The 14,324-nt window shown below is 38.6% G+C and overlaps 1 protein-coding gene across 1 annotated transcript in view; it reads right to left on the reverse strand.

Annotated features, from left to right (window-relative positions):
• LRRK1 (leucine rich repeat kinase 1) overlaps window positions 1-14,324 on the reverse strand; it is a 163,888-nt gene that overhangs the window by 95,793 nt on the left and 53,771 nt on the right. Inside the window, exon 3 of the mRNA XM_069097389.1 lies at window positions 13,355-13,515. Coding sequence (XP_068953490.1) covers window positions 13,355-13,515 — 161 coding nt within the window. The remainder of the gene's footprint in view (window positions 1-13,354; window positions 13,516-14,324) is intronic.

Raw genomic sequence — 14,324 nt, forward strand, 5'->3', positions numbered from 1 at the left:
TTATGTACAGCTTGATTTTCTTTTTAAGTTTATGATAAATTCAGTATAGAACTTTCAAAGCTGCCCTGCTTATTTGTGTTTCCTTCTGGACTTCTTTCTGTTCTCTCTTGTACATTTTTAGATGCTTCTCTTTATCTCTTTAGATGGTTCTTTTTCTTCTCTCTAAAAAGAGAGAAATCTCTTTTCTTTCTTTTTTTGTGACAAACCTATTGCTAGTCTCCCTCCCAACTCTTTTCAGTTGAAAAAAGGAAACAAAAGAAAACTCTTATAACAAATATGCAGATAATATGCAAATATGCATAACAAATTCCCATATTGACATGTCTAAAAATATGTCCTACTCTTCATGTTGAGCTCATTATCAGTCTTCTGGAATTGTGAATAGACATGGCTTAAAAAATTATCAGCCTGCAGTCAGTGTAGTGACAAGGCTCTGAATTTTGCTAGACTGGTCTACTGATTGTGTAAAGCTATCTGGGAGTGAGGGAAGTATGAGAATAGAGAAGTTCAGTGAAGTCCTTTAATCCACTTCCTTTCACTGATGAATTTGAGACACACAAATCTTGGTGTTCCGTGACTTTAATGGAGGTACAATAAAAATAAATAAATAGATAGATAAATAGATAAATAAATAAAGAGCACTAAGCTTGTAGTCAGAGGAGTTGGGCTGTATCACTGCATGACTTTGTGGGCAAGCCACTTAACCAAGTCTGGGTCTCTTTCATCATCTTCAAAATGAGAAGGCTGGACTGGGTCAGCACCTGCTAGATCTAATTGGCTGATGTGATGATTCTAAATCTCAATATAACCCCAAACATTTTGACTGTTTTTACACCAAGTTTTTCTGATTTGCCATCCTGGGTAAAAAAAGATATATGGTTTTCAGTGCTGCTCCAAAATTAGAGAGGATGTGTTTTAATCATCTCTGAAGAACTCAGCAAATTTTACAACTTCAGTTTCTAAATAGAGAGACTAGGTCAGCCAAACAGTGGAAATTTCTTCATCTGTTCTATTTTCCACTGAGCCGATTAGGATGATTATTTCTGATGACTGTCTTTCACTGGAAGCAAAAGTGTAACAGGTCAAGAGTGCACAGAACCATAGGTTGTATATAGCTAAATGGTATCAAATGGTGCTGTCCTGCACCTGCATATAGATAGAGAATTTTAAAACAAAATAAAAATTTCTTATAGGAAGTGGAATGGAAAACAAAATCACTAAATCTTAGGAGCAGAAATAGCCATGTTTATCCCAAGTGATATATTGATGTAATTATAAATACAACATAAAGTGCATTCTGTCTAATGCAGGACCCAACAGTCTGGTAATCTATAACCCAAATTCCAGGAAAGCACTTGCATTAGCTGAGATGCTATTGTAATTGATTAAATGGTTCCCCACATGCAACAACCAGCAGTCTAGACCACAGATTCAATGTTTAAAAGCTTGATTCTCTAAAAGTGGTAATATTGTAATAGATAATGGAAGCAGGAGAAAGTCAGAAGAATGAGTGGGCTATAGGTTCAGGTGGACCCTGTGTTTTAGCCTGAGAAATTTCCAGTGATCTCTAGCCTGGAATGGGAAGTCTTGAAATTAAACAAACTCAAGTCTTTTAGAGCCAAATAGGATTATATTCATCTTCATGATCTAGTGGTGAACTTCCAATTGAGTAATCTCTCCCTGTCTTTTTAAAGTCAGCACAGGAAATACTTCCAAATGAATCTGGCAGATTTTCTGCTTTCTTTTTCTTTGTCTAGAAATCCTTGTCAGATAAACATACTTTCAAATAGCAGTGAGATGGTAAAACCAGAGTCTCCACAGTGATCACCTTATATTAATATCTTAAGATATGGACGGTATTCCTCCATAATCTGACTCCAACTTTCCTTTGAAAACTAATTCATGCCACTCCGCTTCAAATTCTCTATGGCCCAGTCAAATGATCTACTTGGCTTTCATCAAACTCAGCACTCTATCATCTTCTGTGCTTGTGTCTTCACATAGTCTAACCCCTACACCTGGAAAGCACTCCCTCCCTCCCTCCCTCTAGCTCTTAGAATACTTACTTTTCATTGATGCTCAATTGAGATGTCACCTCTTATATGAGGCCCTTCCTAATCTTCCCCAATAGTTAATATTCTTTTCTACCTCAAATACATTGGTATTTGTGTAATGGGACCTTCACTCCTCTCACTTCCACCCACATTAATAGGATGAATCTAGAGTGTGGCTGATACTACCCTCAATGTTTTAGGGGAAACCTTGTGAGGGGCTACAATTCTAACATTGTAGCACTTCAGACTCTACTGGCATGCTTTCCATTAATAGATCAGCTGGCTGACTCAACTCTTAACAAAGACCTGAACAAAAGGTAAAAGCAAGAACAATAACAAAACATATCCTTCCACCCATAAAACTGGGGTCATTCTTCCCAAGCACACAGAGAATGCATGGAGAAAGGGGACACAGACTTAAAAAGTATCATGGTAGTAAGGTACACATGTAAGGAACACATGTGGTCAAAGCAACTGACCACTCTGAATGATGGCCCTTGAAGCTTTTTTTTTTAAATTGGGATTGTCCTCACAAAGTTCACTAATGAGTATGGTATCTATATTAATTATCTGGCTTCACTGTGAAGTCTGGTTGCATTGCCTTGATGTTTAGGGAAGGGGGGTGTAGAAGTAGGACTGCACTCTTTCAAAAAGTGCAAACATTCTTAACCTAGGATTTGCAGAAGCTTCCCCATTTCAATTCCACTGGATGGGCTAAAAGGACTTTTTGGCTTCTCAGGCAACAGAAGGGTTTAGCTTCCCTTTTCTTCCACACAGCTCTGAGGTCTTTTCTTTGACCAACCTTCCTGATTTAGATCTGGGTTCTCTCTGGGAGAGGCCTCATTCTGACTTAAGATGTTTTTCTTTTTTTAAAGCAATCGGGTTTAAGTAACTTGCTCAAGGTTACACAGCCAGGTGTTTCTGGGTGGGTAATAAGTGTCTGAGCCCAGATTCGATCCACATGTCATCCCGACACTGGAGCTGGTGCCCTTACTCGCTGTGCTACCTGGCCGCCCCCTGACTTAGGATGTTCAACCAGTATACTTACCAAATCCTCATCTCTGCAGACTAAAACACCAGGCAATAGATATCTGCCCAATAATCACAAAATGGCACTGGGGCTCAGAGTTCCCCACTTTTTAACTCTAAATTCTCTTGCTCGTTTTACCCAAATGAACAGCTAGCAAACAAGACTTTTTTAAAAATTTATTTATTTTTTTTTATTAATTTGTTGGTTTACTTTTAGTTTACAAGATTCAATTCCACAATTCCTTGAGTTTCAAATTTTGTCCCCCTCCCTCCACCCCCCACCCCTCCCCCACCCCATGGCTGCAATACAATCAAGTATAGGATCTGCAAATACTTTCACATTAGACATTAGTCAAGTTATAAAGACGGATTGTATCAGATGGAATGAAAAATGGCAAAGAGGAAATAAAACCAAACAAGAAAAAGAAAAAGATCAGGTAGTTTGCTTCAATCTGGATTTAAACTCAATTCTTTCTAGTTCTTTCTCTGGATTTAGACATCTCTCTCCATCATGAGTCTTTTGAGATTGACTTATATCATTGCATTGCTGAGAAGAGTCCAGTCTATCAAAGCTGGTCATCACACATACATTGTGTCTGTAATTGTGTACAAATTTCTTCTGGTTCTACTCTTCTCACTCAGCATCAGTTTGTATAAGCCTCTCCCGGTAAATATGAAGTCCATCTGCTCCTTGCTTCTTATAGCACAATAGTATTCCATTACATAGCAAACAAGACTTTGAGGTAATCTTTGCCCTTGGTAAGTGCAATGGCTCTTTTTAAATCCAAGTCTCATATTTACTTTTGTATCTGCCCCTTTCAATCAGCAAATTGCCAAAGCCTGAAGGGCTTACGTCCTATCTACTACTACCTCATCGAATCAGAAAGGAATGCAGGAGCCAAGGAATCCAACCTTTCCTTGAAGAATCACAACTACTCCATCACCATCATCATCATCACAAGTAGCATTTAAATAGCACCTACTGTGTGTTAAGCACTGTACTAAATGCTTTACAAATAAATAATTTGATCCTACCAGGCAGGTGGTGATCCATATTTTGCAGGAATCTAGTGAAGTTCAACCCTCCCAAAGCAGGTCATTCTACTTGGGGATAGCTTTAGATAGGATGCTCCTCGAGGCTAAAATTGCATCATTGATACTTCTATTTATCATACCTATTTTTGTCCTTTAGGGCCAAGAAGAAAAACCCCATCCATTCCTTCTTCCACATGACATCCCTCTAAATAGTTGGCAGCTTTGCCACCATTATCATTACCCTATCCTGTACCAAGAAGCCCCTTTTCCAGGTTAAACTTTCCTAGTTTCTTCAATTGATCCACTAGTTCTATAGTCTGAAGATTTGAACTTAAATCTTACTTCTGATAATGTACTTTCCTTTTAAAAAAAAACTGTTGGGGTGGCTAGGTGGTGCAGTGAATAGAGCACTGGCTCTGGAGTCAGGAGGACCTGAGTTCAAATTCAGCCTCAGATACTTAACACAAAAACTAGCTTTGTGACTTTGGACAAGTCACTTAACCTCAACTGCCCCCCCCCCAAAAAAAACTGTTACATTGTATTTTATTTGTTAAATATTTCCTAATAACATTTTTTAAATAACCATTTTTTTTGTTCTAAATTCTCTCCCTCCCTATATACCATCCCCTCCATTGAGAAGGCAAGCAATATAATGCCCTGATAATGCACTTTATTTGTGGCATTGGCTAAGTCTTCTCTCCCCTTTTTGGAAACTGGGTTTATCCTAGCCTCTTTTCCCATTCTGCATTACCTCTCAGGTTTTCCACCATCTTTAGAAATTCAGGACAGTGCCTTGGCAATCATATCTGTGAGTTCTTTTAACACCCAAGAATGTAAAAGTCATCTAGGCCAAGTGACTTGAATTCAGAGACAGCTAGGTGTTCACTTGCAATTACTCCCTACTACTTTCTTAACCATTTTAGTTCTGTCCTTTTGAGTCCAAATATCTGTGTCTGAGAAAACAAAAGCAAAGTTAAGAATTGAGTACTTCTGCCTTCTTTGTCATGTTATAATCATCCCATTCTCTGGCTAAGCAGGGGACCTATTCCTAACTTTGACCCTCTTCTTTCCCCCAAAATAACTCACTCTCATCCCCAACTTCTCCTTTTTAATATCCCTGCCTTTCTCCCCCTGTTTCAGTTTATTGTGAGACAGTCATCTTGACATTATCCTTACAGGACTGCCCCATCTTCTGAAAGTATCTTCTAAAAATCTAAATTGATTGGTGGCTATTACACAAAAACTGGTCCCTCTTTCCTCCTCAGACTTGTTTCTCTTTGGGTCTTTCATATTAAATTTTCCAGGGCTTCCCATTCCTGTTGGGGTGGCACACAGTAGGCATTTAATAAATGTTTATTGCCTGACTTCTCCTGAAGAATTTTAGGCTATTGTAGATTGATTCTACTTAACCTTTCATTCCTTAAATCCTTTGAAATCTGTTTTTCCATAATCTAAAATGCATGTGAGTCTATCCTCAGCTTTCTTCTCCTCTATCACAGACTCCAAGATGGAGTTTCACTTCCCCTTCAAGGTCCTTACTTCTACCTCAGCAATCAGTTCTTCCTCATTGGTGATAATCAGTTCTCAAATAAATTTTCCCTTTGTTTTTGCCACATTTTGAGGAATAACATCATTCATAAAACAAGTCAAGAAATTATAAGTAGACATGCTTTTGGCAGAGAAAAATTTTAGCAGATGTCCAGATATTGACTATTATATTACTGGTTCAATTATAGTTTTGTGATTGGTTTCCCTAGATCTTTATCTATTTCTCCTATCTGTAGAATACACAGATGATAATATTATTTTTGGATCTGCCTCAGCTGATCTTTACTGAAGTGCTTACCATCATGCTAAGCCCTTCTAGTTGTTGAATATAGATTCTTAACATACTCTTATTACTAAGCTCTGTCTTTTATCTATCCTATTTCTTTCGAAGAAGGTATACCATGAACTTCATCCTTCTAAGTCTCTAATATCTATAAGTTAAAATTTACTCTCTTGTATTAGGATCTCTAACTCATTCTTGTTATCTTTGTGCATTTGTACACAGGTATCTAAAGCCATGGAAAGTTTTACCATTGGATTCTTTCTTGACTTTCTCCTGTGACTTCTTTTGGGTGTAGGTACTGCTATTCTTCCTATATTGTAGCTACTCTCCTGGTGAATAAATATAGGCAGTTTTCTCCCTCCAGTCACTTTTTGAATTGAAATTCCTTTCAATTTCACTTACAAGACTCTTACCAGTCCTTGTTAGACATGTTTCAACCTGGGCAAAGATCTTGTCATTCCTTTGTTTTAATCTTTGACCTCAAATTAAAATTCTATTCTAGGACACCATCTTATTAACCAGATATTACTTTATAAATCTTCCACTCTCTTCTGAATCCCTTAGCTTTTAGGAGTAGCAACGATAAAATATTACCTCTAGTCATAAAAAAAAAACAACAACTTCAGTTTCCTGCCTAAGAGTTCATAATTTTAAGCATTGTTTTCTGCATTCCTTCTGGTAGCTAAATGGCAGAATATTTAGAGTCCTGAACCTGGAGTCAGGGATAGTAGGGTTCAAATCCTTCTGTAAACTCTTTCTTTTTTTAAATTTTAATTTATTTATTTTTAGTTTTCAACATTCATTTCCATAGATTTTTTTTTTGTTTGCTTGTTTTTTGCTTTTTGGAGGGCAATTGGGATTAAGTGACTTGTCCAAGGTCACACAGCTAGTTTGTGTGTTAAGTGTCTGAGGTTGGATTTGAACTCAGGTACTCCTGACTCCAGGGCCAGTAGTCTATTCACTGTGCCACCTAGCCACCCCCATTTCCATCAGATTTTGAATTACAATTTTTTGTCTCCCTGTCTTTTCCCTAACCCCCACCCCAAAATAGCAACCCTACTGAATACCCCTTCCCCCAATCTGTTCTCTCTTATATCCTCTCCCTTCACCCCACTAACTTTCTAGTAGGGCAAGTTGGGTTTCTATACCCCAGTATCTGTATATCTTATTTACCAGTTGCATGTAAAAAAACAATTTTTAAACATTTGTTTTTTTAAAACTTTGAGTTCCATATTCTTTTCTGCTGTTCCCTCCTCACCCACCCCCACTAGGAAGACAAGCAATTCAATATAGATTGTACATGTGCAGTTACCCAAATCATTTCCATAGTAGTTATATTGTGAAAGACTTACTATATTTCCCTTCATCCTATCCACCCCCTCTTATTCCATTTTATCCTTTGACCCCATCTCTTTTCAAAAATGTTTGCTTCTAACTACCTTCTCCCCTAATCTTCCCTCCTTTCTATCCTCCTCCCTTTTACCCCCTACCCCCATATTTTCCTGTAGGATAAGACACCCAATTGAGTGTGTATGTTATTCCTTCCTTAGGCCAAATTCAATGAAGATCAGGTTGTCCCATTCCCTTTCACCTTCCTGCTCTTCCCCTCCATTGTAACAGTTTTCTCTTGCCTCTTTTATATGAAATAATTTACCTTAATCTATTTCTCCCTCTCTCCTTTTCCCAATAAATTCCTCTCTCACCTCTTAATTTTATTTTTTAGATATCATCCCTTCATTTTCAATTCATCCTGTGCCCTCTATGTATACATGAACATACAAATGCTCACACTCACATATATATTTATATACACATACATCCTCCTATACATACATATATATGTATGTATACACACACACACACACACACACATATATATATATATACACACACACACACATATATTCCCTTCAACTATCCTCATACTGAGAAAAGTCTTATGATTTACAATTATCGTTTTTCCATGTAGGAATGTAAATAGTTCAATTTTAATAATTTCCTTATGATTTCTTTTTCCTGTTTACCTTCTCATGCTTCTCTTGCTTCTTGTATTTGAAAGCCAAATTTTTCTGTTCAGCTCAGGTTTTTTCATCAAGAATGCTTGAAAGTCCTCTATTTCATTGAATGACCTTATTTTTCCCTGTAGCATTTTACTCAGCTTTGCTGGGTAGGTGATTCTTGGTTTTAGTCCTAGCTCCTTTGACCTCTGGAATATCATATTCCAAGACCTTTTATCCCTTAATGTAGAAGTTGCTAGGTCTTGTGTTTTCCTGATTGTGTTTCCACAATACTCAAATGATTTCTTCCTGACTGCTTGCAGTATTTTCTCCTTGACCTGGGAACTCTGGAATTTGGCTATAATATTCCTAGGAGTTTTCTTTTTGGGATATTGTTCAAGAGGTGATTGGTGAATTCTTTGAATTTCTATTTTGCCCTCTGGTTCTAGAATATCAGGGCAATTTTGCTTGTTAATTTCTTGAAAGATAGTGTCTAGACTCTTTTTTTGATCATGGCTATCAGGCAGATCAATAATTTTTAAATTATCTCTCCTGGATCTATTTTCCAGGTCAGTGGTTTTTCCAATGAGGTATTTCACATTGCCTTCTATTTTTTCGTTTGTTTGGATCTGTTTTATAGTATCTTGATTTCTCATAAAGTCATTAGCTTCCAATTGTTCCAATCTAATTTTGAAGGAGTTACTCTCTTTGGTGAGTTTTTGAAATTCCTTTTCCATCTGGCAAATTTGGCTTTTTAAAGCATTCTTCTCCTCATTGGCTTTTTGGGCCTCTTTCCCCATTTGAGTTAGTCTATTTTTTAAGGTGTTATTTTCTTCAGTGTATTTTTGGGTCTCCTTTAGCTGGCTGTTCACTCACTTTTCATGAGTTTCTTGCATCTTTCTCATTTCTCTTCCCAATTTTTCCTCCACTTCTCTTACTTGATTTTCAAAATCCTTCTTGAACTCCTCCATGGCCTGTAACCCATTCATATTTTTCTTGGAGGCTTTTGATGCAGGAGTTCTGACTTTGCTGTCTTCCTCCTGCTCTATGCCTTGATGCTTTTTGGCCCCCAAAAAGAATTCTATCATCTGTTCATTCTTCCTGTGCTTGCTCATATTGATAGCCAATTACTAGACTTTTGAGCTCTTTGCCACAGCAGAACTCTGCTTCCAGAATGGATAGAGCTATGTCCCAAATCGCTGAGGTTTTTGCAGCTGCCAGAGCTATTAGTCAAGCCCCTACACACTCTGGCTCACTAGTCACACTCAGTCCCCATACACTCTGGCTCACTGGTCATACACCCCAGGACCACCACCCAAGACTGAGATCCGGATCCAAGCAGGTCAAAGCAAAAGCAATTAACCTCTGAATAGTCGCTTGGTCCCCCTATAATCTGCAGGCCAGGAGCTCTGAAGCAGCCACGCGGGGCAGCCGATGCACCTCTACCACTTCTCACTCCAGGGGTAGCAGCCAGACCACACTCCCTCTGTTCCAAAAATGTTCCACACTAACCTTTTACTTTGTCTTTGGCATTTGTGGATTGAGAAGTCTGGAAACTGCTACAGCTGCTGGTGATTCATTCTAGTGAGGTCTGCTCCAGCCTTGGCTGGTGGGGGCCGCCCTGGGACCAAAACCACAGCTCAGGAAAGACTGTGCTATGCTCCCAGTAGGCTGCTGTGATGGACCCTTTCTGCTGGCCTCCTGGGCTTCCTTCAACAGGAGATTTGTTTCTCTCTGTCACTTTGTGGGTTCTGTAGCTCTGAAGTTTGTTTAGAGTCATTTTTTTTTACATGTATTGGAGGAGGTAGAAGCCAGAGCTGTGTGGAAGTCCTGTTTCTACTCAGCCATCTTGGCTCCCCTTCCGCAAACTCTTATTAGCTGTGTGACCCCAAGCAAATCAATAAGCTCTGTTTGTTTCCTTAGCTTTCAAAAATTATCATAGGTGGGGGCGGCCAGGTAGCACAGCGAGTAAGAGCACTGGCTCCAGTGTTGAGAACACCTGGAGATCGAATCCCGGGCTCAGACACTTAGCACCCACCCAGAAACACCTGGCCGTGTAACCTTGAGCAAGTTACTTAACCCCAATTGCTTAGGGGAGGCCAGGTGGCTCAGCGAGTAAGAGCACTGGCTCCAGTGATGGGATAACCTGGATCAAATCCGGGCTCAGATACTCAGCACCACACCCAGAAATAACTGGCCACCTTGAGCAAGTTACTTAACCCCAATTGCTTTAAAAAAAAATTTATCATAGGTGGAGCAGTGAATAGAGCACTGGCCTTGTAGTATGGAGTACCTGAGATCAAATAGGGCCTCAGATACTTGACACCAGGTGTGTAACCCTGGGCAAGTTACTTAACCCCAACTTCTTTTCCTTTCCCCCTTAAATTTTTTTTTAAATTACCCACTCCCTACCTTAGCACCATTGTGAGAACAAAATGAGGTCATTTTTGTAAAGTACTTTGCAAATCTTAAAGTGTTATATAAATACTAGCTGTCATTGTTATTAGTATCATTATTATTGTTATCATTTGTTCCTACAGCAATTATCATGAGAGGTGAGTCATAAACATTTTTTACAAGTCTTAGGGAATGTCTGCTATATGCTGAGTACATGCACAGGAAGACAGCAAACCTCTTTAGTGTTATCACATCAACCAGTAACAGGTCTCAGTACCCCCTGGTAAGGCACTGCTGCTCATCCCTTCCTCCTTTGACCCAGAGTGGCTGCTTTTTTATCTGACAGCCCCTGGATAGACATCACCACTTGGAGGACAAGCAGATGCTGCTTCTTCAGAGAATACAGCTCCTTCCTCTTTGGCAGGAGCCTTCTATCAGCTTCTTAGATATATTCTCCAAGTGTTCAGTTTTCCTTTTCCCCCAATGCTTCCTCTGCACATCATTCTTTTACCCTTCAACTTTCTGAAACAATCAAGATTCCCTTATTTGTCTCTTCAGATCCTTTTCTCACTAAGTTTTCACTTTGAAGTCCTCCTTTGCCATGAATAAGGACTTCTATCCTGCTTCCCCAACTAATCTGATGGTTCCATAATGACAGGAAATATTAATTATTCTTCTTTTTATCCCCAGCACCTTACTTTTTTAAAGAAAACACTTTTATTCTTCCATATGACCTAGGGAAAGAAGAGGTATTCTCATCTCTTCTGAGAGATGTATTCTTTGAGTGAGGGGCTCCTTGGACATGGCAGTAATACAAACCCCTTGCACTTGGTGCTGGTACACTTTTTGGGTACATGGCACACCACCCAGAAGAATATAAATTCCTTGAGGGAGGGGCCATTTTCTTTCTATCTTTATATTCCTAACCATTGCACAATAAGTGAAATTAGCATTTAATACATAATTAATTAAGTTGAATACCCATTGTTACAGTTCAAAGTGTCACTTTTGAGTAAACTTAAGAACTGAAATGAGTAGTTTAGGAGGTAGCCAAGCCAGGCTCCTCACTATGTTACTTGAGGATACTGCATGCTACATACATTGGGACCTGGGGGCCTTTCCCCTGCCTACTGCACCTCCTAGTTCTTTATGTTTCTAAGTCCTGCCCTTCTGTTGAGGAATGCCTCCTCTATGAAATTTTCCTTGACTGTCCCTGTCATAGTCAAGAATAATGGAGTAATAAATAGATTGCTCTCTCACCCCCCATAGCCTTTATTATCTATACCGTTCCATCAGCATGTCATACCCTACCATGTATTATATAATATTCTTATGCATGACCCTGCCTTCCCAACTAGTCTGTATGTTCCATGAGGTCACGAAATATAGTTTATTCATCTTTTTATCCCTGGAACCTAGGATAGTGCCTTATGCCTGGTAAATACTTAGTAAATGCTCACTGTTCATGATCACAATGTTAATGATAATAGTCAATCATAAAGTGGATGTGAGACAGCATGATCCTAGGACTAGAAATCTAGGAGAGAAAGTGGGAATTTTTTTTCTAATTCTATCGTTAAATTTTTTTCTTTCTTTTTTTGTTACTTCTAATTCTGTCTCCCTCATAAACTATTCTTGGATTTCCTTCTCCTGTCTATCCCATCTCCTTCTTTCTAACTTGTTCTACAACTGAGAAACTTTTTTTAAAAAGTGATTGGGAGAGACAGCATGGCATAGTAGGTAGAGAGTTACCTTGGAGTCAGTAAGACACATACTGGCTATAGGACCCTACGCAAGTCACTTATTCTTTCAATACTCTAAGCAACTCTCTAAGATTATATGTTGCAGAGCAGGTGTTGGTATGCATTGGCAAAGAGAATTTCCTTCCTAGGAGTTCCTGACACCAAAGAAATCATATGTCTAAAAAAACCACAAATAAACCACCCTTCCTCCCCGCCCAAAAAAACACTCATTAAAATGAAGTGAGTTGGACTACCTAAACAAGCCACTAGAGCAAATTACCCAATGACCAAATAATTTTTTTTCTTATAAAAACTATTCATCTATTATCCCAAGAAGACTTTTGAAAATAATTTACTGGATACTAAAATAAAGTGGGAAAAAATAATTCATCAAGTTTATTTCTCATCCCTCAAATGTGAAATAAATACTCATCAATGGAATGAGAAGGTCTAGATATAACCTATTTTGTGGACCAATAGCCCATACATGATAGATCCAGTGGCTACCAACATGAACTTGAGTCCCATTTTAAATTTTTCCCAAGGGATAATGACGTTTCACAACTATGCGAAACCAGCAGCATCAATTCCATCCATCTTTCTTATTTATATGAAAAAGTAAATGCTTCCTCAGCATGTCTGCCATGCATTTGAGTTCTAAAGCATGCTCCAAAGCAAGGGTGTCAAACTCAAACAGAAACAGATCCCTGCAGGCCACGTATTGGCTTAGAAAAGCACAAATTAACATTACCTATGTTGTATTGTATTCCTATTTATTTTATTAGACATTTTCCAATTCCATTTTAAATATGGTTCTGGACATCCTAGGGACTTTTGTACTTCTGCACTAAAGCTAAAGCTAACATTTGGGAATTCCGCACTATCAGAAGAATACCATACTTCTTCTAATCATGAAAGTGGAAGTTCAAGAACAAAGTAGCTTAAGCCATCAGACCAGTGCTTTCACTCTTTAAAGCACACTGTGAAATCAGGAAGCTTAAAATTAGTTCAAGTACAAAAAAGGGAGCAAATGGAGAGACTGTGTTATAATCAGCATGTTGTGAGGAGTTAAATTTTATTTAAAAGTATATTATCCTGCTCATCTACCTGACACTAGAACAGGACTGAACGTTTAGTCATGATGTTCTTTCCACAAACTCCCTCCCCACATCCCACAAAAAGCATTACAATAACCAAAAGAATTTGTCAGTGTCTTCCATATCAAACAGTGAATTCCCCAAATTTGAAAACATGTAGTATTCACCCTACCTTTTCCAGATGTGATATGCTCTCTTCAAATACTTTAACCAGTTCTTGGACCTTACTGCTTTTTCCCTTTTTGTATGCTGCCTGAATGCTTTCTATCATAGGGGACTGGTCTATAGAGACATTGCCCAGTGTGGACTGTTTGCTGCCCATGTCCACGGAACCTGTGAGAAAAAAAGAACAAAGAAACATTCATCATCACTGCAGACACTGCACTAGTGAATCATAGCAAAGGAAAAGCAAAGGGACAATCTTAGTTATGTAATTTTTTTTGGTGCATTAAAAATTAAGATGGAACACTCTTAAATGCTTCCTCTCACCAACATATTGCACATGGAACCAATTACTTTTCAGCAGGGACTGGAAACTGTTTCTAGAGGGTGATGACTTCCTTTATCTCCACTGAAGGTGATTTCCAAAGGGAGGTTCCTTAGTAACTAAAAGACCAGAAGATGCTGCAGCTGAATTCTGATTCACTGAAGGCATTTGGCAGCTGAATACAGCTCTGTAAATATACAGGCAAGAATGCCACCTGGAGTAGTTTGGAGGAATTGAGTTAGCCATACTGACAAAAAGTCAGTTTGGAATTACCATTTTGATCTGGCTATTAAGACTCATTTGATAGATGAAAGGGAAAGGCATTGAAGGGAAAAACACTGTCCTAGAAGGTTCCTCCCAACCCCACTTTAAAGTTGATGTTCATCAGATTAAATCATAACTATGGTAGTAGAAGAGAAGGGGTATCTTGGAATGTGAGTACTTGGATAGTTTCCCAAGGTCCCTTCTGCAACAGAAACATCCATCTAACACACTGAATGGGAAAAATACAGAACTGGGAGTCAGGAGACCACCGTAATCCTCACTTAACAAGGCATTTAACTTTACTGAGACTTGTTTTCTTCACATGGAAAATGAAGAGGTTAGGCTAGATGAGCTCTAAGTTCTCTCTCTCTCTCTCTCTCTCTCTCTCTCT

The sequence above is a fragment of the Petaurus breviceps genome, unplaced genomic scaffold (genome assembly GCF_028583685.1).
Source record: "Petaurus breviceps papuanus isolate PSGF00001 unplaced genomic scaffold, PetGlider_PUasm1.0 37, whole genome shotgun sequence".
NCBI classification, from domain to species: domain Eukaryota; kingdom Metazoa; phylum Chordata; class Mammalia; order Diprotodontia; family Petauridae; genus Petaurus; species Petaurus breviceps.